Below are 20,478 nucleotides of genomic sequence, written 5' to 3'. Positions count from 1 at the left end.
ACAGGAAGGCGCTCAGAAACTAGAGAGCATGAGTGTGTATTCTTTATTTCGCTTAAATTCTAAGGTGTGCATTATTTTTTATTTGCTTTTCTTTTTCTTTGTCAAATCTAAATGTATTGTCTAAATGCACAGTAACTTCAGATTTTTCTGGTTGTTGTTTTCATCACTGTGAAAAATTGTAGAAATTGTATAAAAGGGAAAGCTTGTGATCTATTAATTTGGAAATTGTTCAATTGAACATCAATTGAATTGATGGAAGAATATTGGCATGAATTAAAAGGAGGGCAGCATAACACTGATGTTTAAAATAGCACTCTTGTTCATGTATATTAGAGTTTTTTATTTATTATGTACTATTTTCCTGATTTTTGACTCTTTCTGGCATTCCTCATTGGTGAAGTTACGAAAAGAGACATTAGATCTCTTAGATTAGATTAGTTTTTTAATTTTTTTGCTCCCGATATGTCCCATCCCCCTAAAAGACTCCAACTTTGTGTGGCATCCTTTTGGTAGCTTTTTTAAAAATTCTGGGTATAAAGAAGTAAAATACTTTGTAACTTGAGGGATGAAGGTAAAAATGTTGTATGAAGATGATGAATTACTTTATTTCCCTCTTGTCCTAAGGAAATTCAATGTATTTGACCCTTTTGGTTTTCATCAGAGTTGTTCCCTCTGTAGTATCTGGTATCAATTTTTTGCAACAGGGAGATAATCCACTAAGATTTCTAGTGTACAGAGTGGGCTTATAAAGGTGATGGGTCTTTGTGAATTCTTCTATCTCTGTGAAGAGAAGGCACTGCCTTAAATTACAATTATCTTGTTTACAGAGTTGCAGTTCTGGGCTATTAGTTGCTCTGGAGATGTTTGTTCACACCAGACCAAAACTTCAAATAAAGATGAACAGCTCATGACTGATACAGGGACTGAGTCATAGGGAAATATGTGAGACCTGGAATAGAGGAACAGAACTATAAAGAATAGTTGTGCTAGTGTGTGTGTGTGTAGATGTGTATAAGAGACAGTAGGGAAATATGTGAGACCTGGAATAGAGGAACAGAACTATAAAGAATAGTTGTGCTAGTGTGTGTGTGTGTGTGTTTGTGTATTTGAGGAAGTTCTGCCTGGCTTAGTAATATATATTGTACTTCACACCTATCTTCTGATTATAAAGTGCCAGTTGTAGATCCTTTTCATTATCATAACTGAATTTGTTATAGCTAAGCCTGATGATGACAAATAAATAAAAAGTACTGATTAGGCCACTGCCATAGGCACTGAACTGTGAATTAATCATAATATTAATTCCAGTTAATCAATTTTATTTGTTGTCATGGTTTACATCGAGCCATAAGCCAAAGAAAACATCACAGTGATAGTTAAAATGTTATTATAAAATGCCAAACATTTAAATAATGTATCTGTTTTCTTTCCATGTGACAAAAGAGATACTGAATAAAAGGGAACTCTGTCTCCAGAATAAAATATGTTAAAGTCTGTGGAAATTTGAAATGACTGTCATGCCAGTGTGGAAGTACCCTGATTTTATGTCTGAGGGCCTACTCTTTTCTGAAATGATTATCATACTTGGTTTTACAGGTGGTCTTAGCCTGAAATGGATTCAGTAATTTGAATGCAAGTCATAACCTTTGTAAATGAAATACAGATATCTTGTCTACAAAACTAAAATCTTCTACTCAGGCTGTTCAGGATTCAGTGGAGATCTGAACTTCACTGTGAAATTAAATGATGTCTTGTGTAGCTTCTAGCTGATCTGTCCTGAATTACGCATTTCAAAATATCCTGATAGCAGTCACCTTTCAATATAACTTATTTCTATACTTTCTGATGCTTGTGAAGTGGCTTCCAATGTACCATCTGTGTCTCGAGAGTTAATCATTTTATAGCGGAGAGTATCCGACTCTGCTGTGTGGAAGGAAATCAAAGGCTAAACCTAGAAAAGCACAGGTGAGCCTGGAACAGGGTGGGTGTGGGGTGGAGTTATCCCAGTCATGTCCTGCTGTGCTGCCCTTTAAGCCTTGTGAGTGTCTCTTCAGAACACTGGAGCGCAGGAAAAGTCAATGCTTATGCCCCAAATTCCTCTTATTTAAGAAATTCAGCTCCTAGAATGATATAAATTATTCAGAGCAGGTATAAAGAAATGAGGCATTTCTCCAGTTTAATATCCTTCAAAGGCTTATCCGGCAAGACATCCACAGAGATCACCTTGTATGAACAAACTAGATGAAGTTCTTACAAAATTCAGGTGTTGGGACACCCTTTACTGTTATGCAGGGGCCTGAAGAGCTTCTGTTAGAAAATGGGAGAGTTAATTTCAAATGTCCCTTTAGCCTGAGTTCGTTCACCTTTTCAATGATTTTTATGAAAACCACAAAGATGGGCTTAACATATTTTCTGGTTGTGCCATTATATAGAAAATAAGTCAGGAATAATTCAAAATAATTCAAGATTCATGCACAGAGAGATGAAATGGTAAAAAAGACAGCTGTTTTTTAAAGCACTGCTTTAGGAGAAGAAAAAGTTGAGAAATTTGATACCAGATTATAGGAATATATCTCTGTATTAATAAAACATTGTGGTTTTATATATTTTGTGGTTATCCCACAAAAATGGTGTGGGGGCTGGAGCACCTCTTCTTGAAAGACAGGCTGAGAAAGCTGAGGTTCCTCGAGACTCCAGGGAGCCAGGGGTGTGGCTTTTCTGTGCTTAGAGGGGGCTTCTAAGAAGGATGTGGACAGACTTTCTAGTAGGGCCTGCTGTGGCAGGGCAAGGGTAATGGTTTTACCTGGAAGAGAGGGTACATTTAGACTGGAAATAAGGAAGTTGTTTCCCACAGCGTGGGTGGTGAGACACTGGAACAGGCTGTCAGAGAGGTGGTGGATGTTCCATCCCTGGAAACCTTCAAGGTCAGATTGGATGAGCCTCTGAGCAACCTCTTCTAGTTGAAGTTGTCCCTGTTTATTGCAGGGAGGTTGGAGTAGATGACCTTAAAAAATCCCTTGCAACCTAAAGAATGGCGTGATTGAGTGGTTTGGATCAACTCCTTCCAGCATATGCAGTATTTCATGGCAAAGGCAGGATCCTGAACTGCATGCTACAATCTTAATTCTTTAGCACTAGTTATGTTCTCATGTAAAATGCTTAAAGAATCATCTTTTCTCTTATGTGTGGTGGCAGGATCATGTTTTAGGGGAAAAAAACCCCTCTAAAAACACCATGGGTGCAAGGTAATCTTAAATGGTTCTCAAATGAATCTGAGCAATGCACTTATTGCAGGGTTGCTTGTATTTCTTAACAGCTAAAATAAAGATTTTTTTTGTTTGTGAATACATTGGTGCATATGTAAAGTTTACAGTAATTTTAGAGTTCAGGAAAAAAAAATCTAAGACAATATTTTTGTTTAGTTTCCCTTTTTAGAAAAAAAAAAGTCTTTGATATGCTATAACCTTTCCTTTTGGAACATTGAAGTATTCTTGCTGAAATTGATATAGTTTTGTCTTTCAGGGCTTCTGATTATGTGTAAAATCAAAAATGGATGATATAGCAATCTATTTTCCTCAGATACTGTAGTGTGTAATCTTGATTTTACAGTTTGATATACGAGCAGTAAGGGAAAAAATTGAACACCTTATGAAGCAAATCTCTTGCTAGATTGCTAAGGCCCTTTAGCTTTAGTGATTAGTTGAGAAATTTATTCTTATTAAAAATGCAAAATGGATTCTGGGATGGGGGCAGGGGGATTTTTGGTTTGTTTGGTGTTTTGGGCTTATTTTGGTTTTGTGGTTGGTTAGTTGGGGTTTTTTAAGATGTATGTCGTATCCTTGAGGTGGCTGTGTGTCTTTCCACAGGAATGGGAGACAGACCCTTTGGACAAAGTAAAAAGAGCAGAAATAAGGAAGCAGTAGATGACAGCTCAGAGAATGAAGGGGAGTGGCAGGACCATGGAGCTAAGGGCAATATCCATTGCATGTGGATTTACCATAGCCCTGGTAGTTGAATGGATTGTCGTCTCTGGATGTGGAGTCTAACAGTGCCTTCCACAAGTGCATCTTGGGCTGAGGGCTTCTCCAAGTATTGCCTACAGTGGAAGTTCTTTAGCTTTGTCTCTGTCAAAAGGTTTTTGCCTTTTCATCTTAGTAAAAAATAAAATAAATAAATAAAAAAGGTGAAAGTTTAATGATCTGACACGCAATTATTACATCTGGATTAAATTATTATTGTGGAATATTCATGAGGCTTGGGTTTTTATTTTACATCTTTGGTTTATTGCCTTTGTTTAACTTCAATTTATTATTCGTTTGAATTGAAAGGTGTCTAGTTGGCTTTATTAGGACTATGTTATCTCCAGACCTTGACTTGTATATTGGCTTATCTTAGATTTTTTATTTTTGTGTACTACTTCATTTAGTCCGTATATTTCCTATGCAGATGATGTATCCAATTTGCTGGACTGGAATAATCTTCTATGCCTAAAATATATGGAGCTGCTTAAATGTTTCTGTAGCTCAAAACTTTCAGATCAAATGGTATCATATTTGACATAGGTTTATTGTTGTAACTGGTAAAAAAATACCTTCACAAAGAAAACATTTCTTCACCTACTCTGTTCTAAGAGATTTGCCATAAGAAATCGAAATTTCAGTGTAATCCTGATTAATTATGAGTTCCAGAATCAGCAGCATGGTTTTGTAGTGGATTTGAAACATGTTTACTGAATGTTAATGCTGCCACCCACTTCTGGAGAGCCGAGGGACATGAGGGTTTGCTGCCTCATCCTGAGAGTGCTTCACCTATGAATGGCTGACACTCTTCTGCAGCTCCTCTGGGGCTCTCTGACATGTGGTTACTGATAATCTATGCTAATCACTTTTTCACAATTGTGCCAGGTCTGTCATTGCCCCAAGGGCTGTGCTCAGGCCCCAGCAGTGCCCTCTCACCCTGCATGGAGCTGGGTACCCACGGGTGCTGGGCTGCTCTTCCCTGCACAGAAAGTCCTGCGGGACAAAATCCATGTCCTGTGGGCAGCTGCCACTTCAGAAAAAGCTGGGGTACACAGTAAATTTTATCCAAGTTCTCCCAGTCTTTACAGTTTGTAACTGTTACTTAAGAAGGGAAAGTATGGGAACAGGAGGAGTGTTTTAGGTAGAGAAACAAAATGGCTTTTGCACTTTCTGATTCCAGCCAAAAGTCCTCAAAACATACTATTTTTTTGTATGTTGACAATCGTGGCTCAAATAACTGTGAGCACATCCCAGCTGGAAAGAGAACAGGGATGGGTCATAGAAGTTTTGATTTCTCCTGCCCTTCAGCTCCCTTTCCTCTGCCTGCTCCCCTGTGGAAGATGCCCTGAAAAGTCACCACAGCAGGAAGAGCAACTCAAGCCAGAGGGCTTCTGATGTCAGTGAGATCTGCTGGTGTTAACACTTGTAACTGTAGATTTTAGTTTATTTTTTAATGCTATAATTTCAATGGACACAGTAAGTTCATGGTATGTTTAGAGTATTGCAGGTGTTTTCTCCAGTTCTTTTCTTTTTTCAGCCTTGAAAAAGTATTTTATGCCGTCTAGATAGAGAGCATTTATAGATTAGAAATCATTAGTCTAACAGATGATTTGAATGAAGTTTGGTTGTTTGGTTTAGGAGGCTTTACATCCACTTCTTCTTATGGTTCTATGTCTCTCATTCAAGACCAAAGTTTAGAGCAGCAGCAGGACTACTTAGTTCAATTTTTCAGCTGCAGTTATATTTGAATTACCTTTATTCTCTTTTTTTTCCTTTTTACTGGGAAGGACCAACCAAAATACATTTTTAAAAGCACACTTTGAATAATTTTCTTTTGCTTATATAAGAAAGTGCTTGTGCTAGTAACACAATGCACACTTCAAAATATTATCAATGAAGAGATGACTCTGCAGACCTTTATCTTGGGTGACTTTTATGAGCCTTCATTATTTAGTTGAGATCCAGTAGGATGACTCTTGTAAATCTTTGTACTAAAAACAGTATAAAAGAAAAGAAAGACCAGAACTTATTAAAAGCATCTCATTCATGTGTTTTCTTTTCTTCTTTTTTTTTTTTTTTTTAATAAAGAAAGAAAGAAAGAAAAGGCAATGATCAATAAAACAACATGATTATTTTTACTATACTTACCTACATTTTTAGTTACAGATGTGATCCTCTCATGTTTCATTTTAAGTAACTATCATGCAGGAAATGTTCATAATTACACATCTGTGAGCAGTTCAGCTAATTGCCTGCTACTTAATTTTGGAAGAGTTATAACTATTGACATGGTACTGTCAATTTAATAATTAGGCTGGTCACTCTTACAGGAAAATTTCGTCTCTAAGATCCTACTATAAATCAGACCAGTAGGTTCAATCCCCACAAAGACTTAAAGCTTTGATTGACTTTTCTTCAGCCTTGCTTCTCATATAAATAAAGCTATCCATGTGCTTTATTGATTTGGTCTAATAACCAAAGTCAGTAATAAGAGAAGCATTCCTTCTGATGGATTCTTTAATATGCTGTTTAGACTGAGCAGTTAGCTCCAGTCCTCCCATGCTTGTATTACAAACCTCTTTAAAATCAACCCCAAGACTCACTTAGTAGTCCTTTTCTATTTCATGCTCCCTCCTGTGTGGGAGATTCCATGTCAAAGTCAGTCCACAGTAAATTGCTTAGCTTTACCTGCAAAAATGTGTTCCCGTGTGCTGGCCAGTTTGTATCAGTCTCATCAGAAATATAAAAAAAAAAAAATAGCTTTGAAACAAAAATTAATCTCTCCCTGCTGGAAATGGTCTTTGTAGCAATCTGCATAAGTTGTAGGTAAACTTTAACTACCTATTCCTTTGTGTTAAGCTTTGTGGTTAAGCAGATGATTTTGGTCCTAAAAGTTGCCAATTTGACATTTTTTCCCTCCCATAGATTATCTACCATGATAAATGATCAAATGTTTTAAGTAGAACGTCTGTAAAAGGCTAGCAAGAACTTAATGGCTAATACAGGAGTAATCTCTTAAGTTATTTTTATCTTCCCTCTCTCATGAGGGATGCTGTTAGGCTGGGCTTTGGGAATTTGGAGAAATGCATTTTGTGATAGATTGGATGCCGTGGTTCAGTTTTGTCTAGGAAAAAATATAATAGCTATATGATATCTAAGCATTTAGTAGAAATCATAGAATAAGTTAGATTGGAGGGGACCTTAAAGATCATTTGGCCCTCTGCCATGGGCTAGGACACCTTGCACAAAACCAGGTTGCTCAGTGCCACTTACAATGTGCCTTGAACATTTCCAGGGATAGAGCATCCACAACTTCTTCGGGAAACCTGCTCCAGTGTCTCACCACCATCCTAGTAAGGAATTGTTTTCTCATACTGAATCTAAACCTACTCTCTTTTAGCTTGAAACCCCCTTGTCCTGTCACTACATGCTCTTGTAAAAGGTCCCCATCCATCTTTCCTGTAAGTTCCCTTAAGGTGGTGAAAGGTTGTATTTAGATCACACATTAATATTTACTTCTCCAGGCTGGAAAAAAACTCTTCCAGTCTTTTCTCATAGGAGAGATACATGCTTACCATTAGGATACATCTTGGTCCTTACTGTCTGGGAGGCAGAGCTGTCCACCTGTACTGGCATTGGAAGCAGTGAATTGTGCTAACTTGGTGTGGATACTGCTGTTAGAATGGCAAAAAGGAAATAAATTTTTATTAATAAGCCTTGTATTTTGGGAGGTTTTATCTGTCTTACTGTCTCAAGATGCTGAAATTATGCTGAGCATTCCCTCTACAATGTTTAGCTCTTCAAATACTCTCACACAGACAAATCAGTAGCCATAACTTTGCAGAGGAGCCTGAGTGTTTGCATGATTTGCATCAGATTTAACACTTTTCCTGTGTCCCATATGCTGATTTTTAAATTCTCTCAAGACTTTGAAATTATTTCTTACATTACTTTAAAAATCCTTCAGCAGTAATAGTTTTTTCTTGGTTGGGTCATTTGTTCAACATTTTAATGATTTATGTCTCTCGTGTAGATAGTAGCAGATACATGTGTTTTAATGATACTCTGCTACATATTGTTCACTAGAGGAAAATCCAAAGCAGGCAAAATACAAAGCATTGAACATATGGATAATTTCCTGCCTTTTAAGTGATTCAGTCTTTGATGAATCACTGTTTTCTATCGCTGACTTCTGGTTCTCACCTTTCCCTGACTTCACAGGTCAACAGTTCTGTCAGCAACCACATTTTAAATAATTTGTCATCCAAGATCTCTAGATGGTTTTTCTGATTTGGAGGGTTTGGGGTTTTTTTATTTATTTTTTAAGATGTTCTTGATGAAATTTTTTTGGGGTTTTGCAATACAAAATTAGATCTTTGCTACAGGATAAACAGGCACTGTAAAAAGACACAGTATTGCCCTTTGTAGTGGGCAGTACAATATACTAGCGGAATGTACACAGACTTCCAGTACTTCCCTCATACACTGAAAAAACACCTCAGTCCTCCCTGTTCTTCATATGCTGCATAAGAGTTTCACTTCAAGCTTAATATACCATTCACCAACTTTTTTTCCCCAAAAAGGGGAGGAACAACTGCCATATGCTCAAACCACAGCAGTTTCCGTACCTAGTTATTTGGGAAATACTCAGGTACATTTGATATGACTTTTTCTGTTTAGTGGTGTTCTATTTCTTTCTTTATTATGTCATTTTCCCATTTATACACCGGAAAAGTCTTCTCTGATATGTTTATTTTAATGCACAGCTTTCTCTGTGAGCCATTTGGCTGGGTACAAGAGGGGCAGTTGCTCTAATCTCGCAATCAGAAGGCTTTGTTCCTCTCACAGTATGTTCTTGATTAATGCGAAGTAATAATTACAAACACTAGAGCTTGCAGCGTTATAATACCACAAGTGATTGGCTGGCCTGCAGGTTGACAGGCTTTTCTTAGACTCAAGAAAGAATGATACAAAAATTGCATTTCAAAGTGTTTATCTTGCCAGAATTCCTAATTGTGTTTTGACTCAATTATAGCAATGACATTTAGTAGTACTGTCGCTAAAGAAACATTAACATTTTGGATGAACAGTGTTTTTCAAGGACAAATGTCTTTTCTTCTATTTTTGTTTTGAAGGTGGAAAACTAAAATTTTCAAACACACTAAATCTTTTGAAAATATGTTAGGTTACCATTAATAATAAAATATGGCCATGAAGAATGCCAAGAACAGATGCGGAAAAGGAGATTTTTCCTCTTACTAATTTAGAAAATGAGGTGTGAAATAGAGGCTCTCTGATTATTGTTTTATTACTTTTTTTTCCCTCCACTCATCAATGCCAAACAGGCTGAAACCCATTATATTCTGCCAGTCTATAATTCTTACTGGATCAATGCCTTCTTGTGCCTCAAGAACTTGATCAAACTTTTTCTAGAACAGAAAAAAAGAAACCAGTGTTGACTTAAAGCTGGGTCTGGTTAATGTTACCAAAGGAGTTAAATGCATCTGACTTTCTTATGGGTTTTATATCCATCATAAGAGTTAAAGTAAAAAAGTGACAAATACTGTGGGGGGTTTTATGAAGGAAAAAATAGGAAATGTTAGCTACAGTGTGAGTGAGCAGTTGATAGCTGCTGATAACATGAGACCATGCTCCTAGTTCCCTGTGTGTGTACTCTAACCTGCCTTTAGTGGAAGATGACATTTTTATTTAAATAGCGCACTGCTTTGTGTGCAAAGTACTCTTGTGTGCTTGAGAAATGTCATGAGGATATGATTGCAGAGAGGGAGAGCACTATAAGTTCATACCAAGCCATGTAGCACATTAGCTTTCCTTTGGAAATAAGAACTTAAAGATGACTGCAAAATTTCTATTATTGTTGTTACTGTTAATAAATAAAATACATTTCTCATACTAAGCATATTTGGACCTGATAGAGTGCTACCTGTAGTGGTTAAATTCTAATGGTAGTCAACATTGTATCAATACATCTCTTTTTGGTTTCTTTTAAAAAAAAAAACATTTTCCTAGAAGCTCAACCTTATAAATGATCCTGTGGATGTTTTGGGGTTTTGTTATAGCTTGAGAATTATTATCCCTTCTTACCTTTTTGTGATTATATACCCATACCTGCAAACTAATAAATACTTGGGAAGTTTTTACCTGAAGTAACTTCAGTGAAATAAAATATTAATTCCTCTAAGAAGTCTAGTTTGAAATATTTTCTTCTTATAAAATCAAGATAATTAGTACCAGAGCTGATAACATATTGTGTAGAACTGCTGCTACACACTCTTTTAAATTATCTTGGTGTGTCTATTTTTTTGTGTATATGCTGGCGTAGCATCATTAACTTTGAGACTCTCCTATTAATCACACAAGGATAAAGAAACAGGAATCATCATTGTCCTGTGTTACCAGTACCAGATTAAAAAAAAAATTTAAAGGCTTTTCTTGGGGTATGAGTAAATACGTTTCTGGGGCTTTTTTTATTCAAATGAAATAATAATCCCCATTCCTTTCTTAGATCCCAAGTTTTATAAAGCACACTTGCTTCTTATTTCTCATCCTTTATTTTTAGTATCATCTTCCCAAATAGAAATCATGTAAGGATTATCCAAAGCTAGAAAAAAAACCAACCAAAAAACTGTTGAATTCTTCTAATTTGAAAAATATATTTTAATAAATGTATGTTAATAAATATGAATTTGCAGGAAGAGGGATAGATGTTAATCAAATATTAACTTGTAAGTCTTGGTTGTGTTCAACAAGTCAGTGAGTTAGATGTTATTCTTATGGATTAAAAGTCCAGGCCTCAAAAGAGGAGAAAATATTACTCCCTTTAACAGCTGTGTAACCAGGTAATGATAGCAAGCCTAACATGCTGGGGAAAAGCAAAATCCTGAAGTGTAGGAAAAACTGTCATAATGGGATCATTAAATTGCTTGAATGTAAATTATGTAAGTATCATGTCAAGTCATGATCCCAGGACTAAACTTCTGAATACTGTCAGGTTATGTTATAGAAAAGTTGATCAAAGAACTGAGGACAGGAGGACCTAAGGGGGACCTGGTTTATAATGTTATTAATGAAGATTTGGTCTTTAACAGTGATAACTGAACTACTAGAAAGCAAAAAAAAAAACCAAAAAACACAAAAAACCCCTGTAATTCCAGAATCTTAAATATAGAAATGCAATTACTCGGGCAAAAACCCTGAAGTTTCTTAACTGCAAACAGCAGAAAAAACTGTTGCTGAGTCCATTTAAACTATAGCAGGAGCAGAAAGTGTACAGGTCCATTAGGTGATTGCCATAGACTTGGAGAGTGAGAGGTGTAGCTGGTTGATCTGTGGAAACAAACAGATGGGTTCAGTATGGAGGCACCTCGAAAGTACTCCCTAGAAGCCTCTCTGTGGACCTTAGGTTGCACATTTCAATTGCTGTTGAAATGGCAGATAAAATTCAATGTATGTCACTGTTAAGTGATGTGCACTGGGAAAAAAAAACCTCCAGATTTTATATATGTGAGATGGATTTTGAGATAGATGTTTTATGTAGAAATGATATCTAGGGGCTCTGACAGATGACTCCACCAAAATGCTTCCTTGGTGCTTATTAACTATCAGCAAAGTAAATTACATTTTAATAAGTATTTAGGAGGACTTGAACAAATTCTTAGACACCATCTTCCTATTCACTGGTCCAACACATAAGTCATGTCCACTGTGTGATGTCCCTCATATTCTAAAATGATAGAGTTGGAAGAGCAGTTAAGAGATGAAAAGTAAAAGATAAGGAACAGCATTGATAAATATGATAAATGTGAGGGTAGATTACTTTCTTTCCTGAAAAGTAAACTATTGTGGAAGGAATACTAGAGGCCTGTACAATCTTTGGTGACATGGGGAAAATAAATAAATGGGGGGTATTAAAGAAAAAATTTTGACATACTGAGTTGAAAGCAATTAAAAGGCGGTAGGTCTTTGTGCTGCATTTCAAGGTGGCCTTACTGTTCTTCCTGCAAAATTTCTGGAATGCTAAAATTTCATGACAGGTCAAAAACTCACTGAAATTGTTGATGGCAAACTTTATTTTTCAAATGTTTTAAATCATAAATTAAAGGTGGTTCCCCATCTCACCCCCAGTATCAAGTATTATCACTTGATACTAACTCCACTGCAGCTGTGTTCACCCAAGGACTCAAAACTATGATATGTCACCCTTGTGTCTGCCTGCAATTAAACTTAGACATGTTAAAGCTCTTTTCTCTACCTACCTCAAATGCCAGCACTCAGCTCGGTGACACTAGAGAGTGGAGCTCAGTGAAGACCAACTTGTTTTATTCAACTTTCCAGAAAGGCTGGATCAACATTTTACAATTAAATTCACTCTACTGAGATAACTCTAAAATCATTTCAGCTGCTCGCACACAATGCTGAAGAAGTGCCTCATACAGAATTAAAAGGAGATGGATCTAGACATGACACTGGATTACTTTGTAATTCAACTGTGTTTTAAGTAGGCACTAATTTCACTAATGTGGTTAACATCTTGACTGCTATAATTTCTCTTCTGGGTAAAGATTTTCTGCTATTTCCTGGGCACTGATTCTGTCCCAAACACCGAGTAATCCAAGTACCAAATGTTTTGATACCTTAGTTGTTTATTTCTGCTATGTATGTGGGTACTTGTACGCTTTGTATCTATTGCTCAGACTAACATTATTTTCTGTAAATTAAATATTAATTGGGGTGAAATTAATATAAAAAGGAAATGTCAATATGAGCATCAATTAATTTTTTGTGATGCAAAATATTTTTGTAGATGTTCATGGATATGCTATATATATAAATTTTCTTCTTTGATAGATCATCCTGTTAATCACACTATTTTGCAGTTGTAAAATATTGATGATTTGCAATCTTTCCTTTTTTTCTGTTTTGTAATATAAGTGAAATGTGTATATTCAAAACGTCATTGTAAATTTTGATAAGGATTTTCTGACAGTTATTTTCTGGGCTTTTAAATGGTTTGTTATGGGAGGGTTAGGGAATTTTTAGGTTTCTTTAATAATATCTGATAAATATTGAAGTTAATATCCAGAAATCTAATAACAATTCCCACTTAACGTTTTCATTATGTTGTATTACAGTTAAGGAAAGGTTTTATCTAGAGCAAATAAATCTATTTATAGTTTTTCTAATTGTATATTGTACTTCCAACTGTTATCTTTTTTCCCTTTTTCCCCTTAAGTCAGCTTCAGGCCCATGTGTAAACTGTTAAACTAGACAATGAGTCTTTGTACATTTTTAATTGTGATGAACTTAGTCCCTGTCTTTAGCTGAGAAAATGTGACCTACTATTGGTGCCTGTTTACAACACTGACCTCAGGGTGGAGGGACCATGTATCCTGTCCGTGGCTGGGCTTTACTGGTGAATATTGTATAACCTCAGTGGTCTCTTTCAGTGTAATCATGATAAAACCATCTAGCTAAAATCTAAAATAAACAAGAGTAGGAAAAGCAGCAACAAAACCAAGTTTTAAATGTTTATTTATGAAGTAGCTTGTAATCTTTGTATGCTTTGGTTTTATTTTGAAGGGCCCATCTTGCTGGGATGACGTGCTAATTCCCAACAGAATAGGAGGAGTTTGCCAGTCCCGAGGGTGCAATGGAAACGTAGCGGTAAGATTTTGTCACATTTCTTCAAGTACTGTGGCACTTAAAAGAATAATTCTTTGTAACAATTCTAACAATGTTAGAATTTCAGTAATGAATGTGAGGAGACAGGTATGGTACACTTCAAAAGAGCTGTTCAGCATCAGATAATAAACCTCTGATGTCTTGCAAGAGGGAGGAACTTTGGTCATATGCTACTTGGAATGAAAGAGAAAATAATTGTATTTCATCTTTTGCACTGAAGTAGAACTCTTAGATATTCAAGTATGCATAGGTTAAATGTGGGATGTAATAATTAAATGTTTCTGTCAGTGCTTATTTTTTACTTGTTATGGGTATCTCTTCCTTGAAAGCTTCAAATTTCCTTTTGAAAGCTACACAAATTCCCTTTTCCAGAGTCATTCACCTGTTCTGGTGTAACCTCCTCTGTGTCTTCCCTAGCATGACAGCTGCAAGGTGGTGTGTCCATACGGTTCTGTAGGTATCACCTGCTTGGCCACAGATGGTGTCAGGAAATACTTTTATCTAACTTTAGATACCAAATGGTTGTTTCAGTAGAATGGTTTTTACGGCTGAGTTCATGCACAGCCAACAGAAACTGAGGTCTGGCAGCCTGTGGGCTTCTACTTCTTGGTGTGCAGCTTGTAGCAGTGGCTGAGTCACCCAGGAATCACAGAGTGTCCTGGACTGGAAGGGACACACAAACACCACGACCTTGAAAGTGGCAGGTGTTGGACATTCAAATGCTATTCTCTGGGCAGTACAATTCCCAGTTTTGTCACCTATTGGCAGAATATACCTGAGTGACTTGCAGCTGCCAACTTACAGCTTTTGTTATCCAGTGTATTTGTGAAAAAGATACTGAAATAATGACACTTTTGGCAACTTTGCCTCCTGAACTACAACCCATTCCCTCACTGAATCAATTCTTATTTTTTAAAAGCAGAAAATGAAACAAAATGCCATCTTTGTGGAGAGAGAAGAAATAAAACCACTCACCATAAAATGAAAATCTGATGCTGTGGCAATCAACCAATACCCAGCCAACTAAGCCCCATGACTCCAGTTGCTGTCAATTCCTCTGGCAAGTTGCATACTTAGCAGAGCCAAGGATCAGTGTAGTCTTTCAGTAAGGCACCACTGAAGAAATTTCAGAAGACAACCTATATTGGACATGTTACTAATGCAGCTTGAGACAACCTGAACTACAGGCATGTCCTCTTCCCTTATTTCATAGGGAAGTGTCACATTTTCACTTTATCAGCTGCAAAACACTCTATACAGTAGTGTTAGAACTGAACCAGACTGAGGTGCAAGAACACTCCTAATTTTTATGATTTTTCAACCAGAATTTCCAGCAATAACAATCTAGTAAAGAAAATTTAAGCACTTCAGTGTATTTAACTTCTTTTTTTACCTAACTATGAATTAGGTAGGTAACCCTGCATCAGATATTTGAATTGATGGCTTGTTGAGATCCTCTGGTTGCTGAAAGACTTTTCTTGTGTTTTGGGATGATTTGTTTTTCTTTAGCCTCAATCACTGTGAAAACACATCTTTACTTTCTGGGAAATCTTCCAGTTCAAAGGCTTAAATCTCTAAGTCTTTTGTTTTGTGTCTTGCTCAAAGTGGGAAATAATAGAGATCCTACAGATGTGTTTCCAAGGATTTGCCGTTCTTTTCTGTTCCAGTAAAATAGTCTGTTTGGAACAGAATAAAAATGACCTTAACTAAATCGTGGGTTGAAACCTCTGGGTTTATCTTGCTTGTTACAATTTTTGGAAGATTAAGTCACATTTTATCATTAAATATTAATTTTTGCATTGTTATGACAAAGTTTGTGAAGTTATGTTTTTTTCCCATAAATAGCTCCACAGTGTATGTGCTTCTTTACAGTGATGTGAATGAATAAGCCTTGAGGCTGTTGGTTGTAAGTTATCAACAAACTGCAACTGCTGCTATTTAAGGAAAAAAAAAAATCCTTCATTATTACTCCCCCAAGCCTTGTTTCATTTAAAAATTGATTTTTCTTCAGTATTCAATTTTTGTAAGCACCAACTTGCAACATACAAAAACACTAGGTAATGTGTTTTTCCCAAAATACGAGTTCTATATGTATTTTGGTATGAATTTAGTCTCTTGACAGAATGGCAGACTTTAATTCATTTGGTTGCAAAAATGTAAATAGAATAATTGACAATATGAGAAAACAATGGAAATCAAAACAAATGAAAAATTTCAGATTAGTTAAAAGAACTATAAATTATTTGTAGAAGATATAATTATTATCTTAATGTTAGGTGCACTGTGATTTGCTATGTGTTTCAATGTGCTCCCACACAGATGTCAGTGTGGAGTTTTTTCACATTAGTCTACCAGAATCACTCTGAACTTCTACAGTTTCAAAATGATGAAGCTGCTGTGAGCACTTACATTGCTCCAATTATAGAAAAGTCACTTTTATAACAAATTTTAATTACATTAATTCAAAAATGGAAGACTCAACTTTAGCTGTTTTAAATGTGAATTTAAACAAATCTTTCCAACTGTTTCACAAATTAGGATCATTCATTAAATGAAAGAGAGCCTTGTATTTTTGGTGTCTGTCTCAAAACACTTTCAGCCAGAGACACGGTACGTAGCTGTGCAGGTGTGCTTGGAAACAGGTGTGGTTCTATGAATTTCCAGATGTTCTTATATGAGCATAATTTTGTTACTGCTTAGAACCACAGAAACACATAGGTTTGAAAAAACTTTAAAGATAATCAAGTCCAACTGTTAACCTAGCACTGCCAAGCCCATCACTAAAACAGGTCCCAAGGGTATTTCTGATACAGTTTTTGTGGATTCATGCTCATCTTTACAAGTGACAAGAATGCATGTAGTACTAAACTCTATATTTAGCCTTTCCTTATTCAAATGAAATATTACTGAAGGAGTGTTCTTGTTAGAGTTTTTACAGTTCTCTAAAATGCATACAGAACATTTTCTGTTTGTCATCCATTGAAGTGAATTTCTGATTAAGGACTTTTTCTATTTCTGCATATAGAAATGCTATTGTATTTCCTTTCTCATGTCAGCTCATGCTTTTTAAAAGTCATCAAGAGCCACAGAAATAATGTCTTTTCATAGTGAGACAGAGCTGTAATACCACTGCAAACCACTGAAGTGGTGATTTCATAGGAATCAGCTCCACATTACTCCCTCATTCCAATGAACATGCATCAGTTTCTGAAAGACATTTCCATGTCCCCAAGGCAAAATGTAAGTCAAACGTTTTTGAACTTTAGAAACCTGTGGAAAAAGTATTAATGTTCTGTGTGTGTTCTTGGGATTCTTATTTGATGTGCAAAAAGAATTGCTGTAGATTTGAAAATCTCAGAAATAATGAAAGGGTTAAGAGGATTGTAGGTCAGTTGTGGCTTAAACTATTGGGAATAGGGAAAAGTGAAAAACACTTTAATAGAAATAGAAATGTACCTTTCTTCCAGTTCGATATATCTCACTACTGTTACCTTGAATTCTTTATTTCTGACGAAGACTGAAATTTTGGTCTCTGTTCCAGTTACTCAAACATGCTAGGCTTCAACAAACCATTTCTAAAAGAAGCTACAGGACTTCCTTGAACTTTGGGAAGCACCTCTAAGAACTGGATTTTTTCAAATATCAGTGCACCCTTCTTATCAAGCTCTATAATAATCTCCCTTGCCCAAAGGAAAGATTTATACTCCAAGTTTGGTCACTTATTTTTTTTTTAGTGTTTAGTATTGGCCATTATATGTGATTTTAAGTAGTCCAATTCCACTATACAGTAGTTTTGCTGTTGTAGGGTATGTTTGAGAGCAAAAAGCTTAGTACAGGAAGCATGTTTTGTTTTTTTTTTTAAATTATGTATCTTTTTTATTATTGTTCCCTTTCTTCCTATGTGATTTTGAATCTTGCAATTTTAATTTTCAATATGTTGAAATTTTTTGAACATTTATCATGTTTTTCCTTCCCTGCTTGTTTATTGTTATTAGATTTGGCACAGAGGAGAGAAATATTATGTGTTTCACAGGGAACCTGTGCTGATCTGAGATAGTTTGGACTAAGAAATCAAGGGAACAGTGTTCAGCTTGTATGCTTTAAGTATGCAGCTTACCAAATGATTCTTTTCTTTCAAGTGTCCAAAGCTATTCTTTTCAAACATCATTGTTCAGATTAAATATGTTTCATTTTTCATCTCTTTTTGCTTTGATTAGCTCAGACTTCAGTTTCTGTTGAGAATAGAAATAAATCCTGTAGCAGTTAGAGGATCATGAGCAAAGTAGTAAATTTAATGTTGTTATCAAAATATGAATATAGTAAAGAACTGTCATCTCATTAGAGAAAAGGTCTGATACATTGTTGTATTATTTATTCTTTGTTCTTTTTGTACAATGATTATTGTTAAAGGTACTATGTCTGTCCCTGGAGCCATTATAATATTTTCAATGTCATAATATTACTATGAATATTATTTTTTTTTTTAAATTCTGGGCTGTTTCTTAATATCAAGAAGACTTTGCATGTTTCATTTATTTCAGTGCCATCCATGTTAGTTTGCCTTATGCATTAGAGAGTGGTCCAGATAATACATGGTATTAAAAAGAAATCTCAGTGAGTTATGATGGGTAGGAGTGCTAATTAAAATACCAGATAATCTCACTTCAGAAATATTAAATTGATACAAGGATTATTATCAGAGAATGATTCAAGTTGGAAAATATTTCCAAGATCATTAAGTCTAACCTTTTACCAATCACTGCCCTGTCAACTAGGCCACAGCACTGAGTGCCACAGCAATCTGTTTCAATGCTTAACAACCCCTTCCATGAAGCAGTTCTTCTCGATGTCTGACTTGATCTGCCCCTGGCACAGCTTGAGGCTATGTCCTCTTGTCCTGTCACTGGTTGCCTTGGAGAAGAGGCTGACCCCCACCTGGCTTCAACATCCTTTCAGGGAATTGTAGAGAGAATATGATTGCCCCAAGCCTTTTTTTCAGGCTGAACAATCTCAGTTCCCTCAGCCATTATGACAGCTTCTTTATCTTCATAGGATTCTAGTATGGCCTCAGTTGGAAGGCACTGTTCCTCTCATTCCACCCCCCTCACTGTGGGCAGGGACATCTTCCACTGGACCAGCTTGCTCAAAGCCCCATCCAACCTGGCCTTGAACACTTCCAGAGATGGGGCATCCACAGTGTCTCTGGGCAACCTGTGCCAGTGCCTCACCACCCTCACAGTGAAGAATTTGCTCCTAATATCTAATCTAAACCTACTCTCTCTCAGATTAAGTGTCCTGTCACTATATTCCCTTGTGAAAAGTCCCTTTTCAGCCTTCTTGTAGGCCCCCCTTCAGGAACTGGAAGGCTGTTCTAATGTCACCCCAGAGCTTTCTCTTCTCCAGGCTGAACCCCCAATTTCTTAGCTTGTCTTCATAGGAGAGGTGCTCCAGGCACTGATCATCTTACTGACTCTGTGCTGGATCTGCTCCAGCAGGTCCATGTCCCTCCTGTTCTGGAGTCCTCAGAACTGCATGCAACACTCCAAGGCAGGTATGATGAGGGCAGAGTAGAGGGGGAGAATTCTTTCCTTTGACCTGCTGACTGTGTTGCTTTGGATGCAGCCCAGGATAGAAGTGGCTTTCTGGGCTGTGAGCGCACACTGCTGGGTTGTCTTCTTATCCTCCAAGTCCTTCTCACCAGGGCTGTTCTGAACCCATTCTCCTCCCAGCCTGTGCTTGTCCTTGGGATTTCAGTGTAGGATCTTGCACCTGGCCTTGTTGAACTAAATGAGGTGTGCATGACCTCTCAAGCCTGACCTGTCCCCTTTGGATGGTATCTCTTTCCTCCAGCCTGCCAACGGCATCACACAATTTGGTGTCACTAGCTAAAGGTGTGCTCAGTCCCGCTGTGTCCATATCGCCAATAAAGATGTTAAACAGTGCCAGTCCCAGTCCCAACCCCTGAGGAAAGCCACTCGTCACTGGTCTCCACTTGGGCATTGAGACATCAACCACAGCTTGATGCTGTGATGATAGAGTGCAACTATCCAGCCAATTCCTTATCCACCAAGTGGTCCATCTGTCAAATCCATGCCTCACTAGTTAAGAGACAAGGATGTTGCGTGTGAAGCTTCAGATGTTCTGCACAGGTCCACATGGCTGACATCAGATACTTCTCCCTCACCTACTACCACCATGGTCTCCTCACAGAAGGCCACCAAATTTGTCAGGCACAATTTTCCCTTAGTGAAACCATGCTCACTGTCATCAATCACCTTATTTTCCCTGTGCCTTAGCATAGTTTCCAGGAGAATCCACTCCCAAACCCTGCTGGGGCAGAGGTGTGACTGACTGGCCTGCAATTCTGTTTCTCTTTTTAAAAATGCAGGATTTACCCTTGTCCAGTCAGTGACAGCTGCACTGGCCTGCCATGACTTCTCAAACAAGATTAATAATGTCTTAGAAACTTCATTCACCTGAGGACTCATGGATGCATCTCATCAGGTCCCATGGACTTGTGCAACTTCAGGTTACTTAGATGGTCTCAAACCTGATATCCCACAGTGGGTAGTTCTTAATTCTCCCAATCCTTACCTTTGCCTTCTGTCACTTGGGTGGGGTGGCTGGACCATTATCAGTGAAGACAGAAATAGTCATTGAGTACTTCATACTTCACCATATATGAGATACTCTCTTAAGAGATTTATTCAAATAGCTGGCAATACAAATTTGAGAATCTTTCATATTTACCAAATTC

General features: G+C 36.9%; 1 protein-coding gene across 1 annotated transcript in view; it reads left to right on the top strand.

Annotated features, from left to right (window-relative positions):
• PRKN (parkin RBR E3 ubiquitin protein ligase) overlaps positions 1–20,478 on the top strand; it is a gene marked incomplete at its 5' end in the record, with an annotated part of 556,293 nt that overhangs the window by 166,603 nt on the left and 369,212 nt on the right. The window contains one exon of the mRNA XM_033512914.1: positions 13,620–13,703. Coding sequence (XP_033368805.1) covers positions 13,620–13,703 — 84 coding nt within the window. The remainder of the gene's footprint in view (positions 1–13,619; positions 13,704–20,478) is intronic.

The sequence above is a fragment of the Parus major genome, chromosome 3 (assembly GCF_001522545.3).
Source record: "Parus major isolate Abel chromosome 3, Parus_major1.1, whole genome shotgun sequence".
In the NCBI taxonomy this organism is placed as follows: domain Eukaryota; kingdom Metazoa; phylum Chordata; class Aves; order Passeriformes; family Paridae; genus Parus; species Parus major.
Note: the sequence above shows the minus strand (reverse complement) of the source record. Positions and strands in the feature narration are given on the sequence as shown.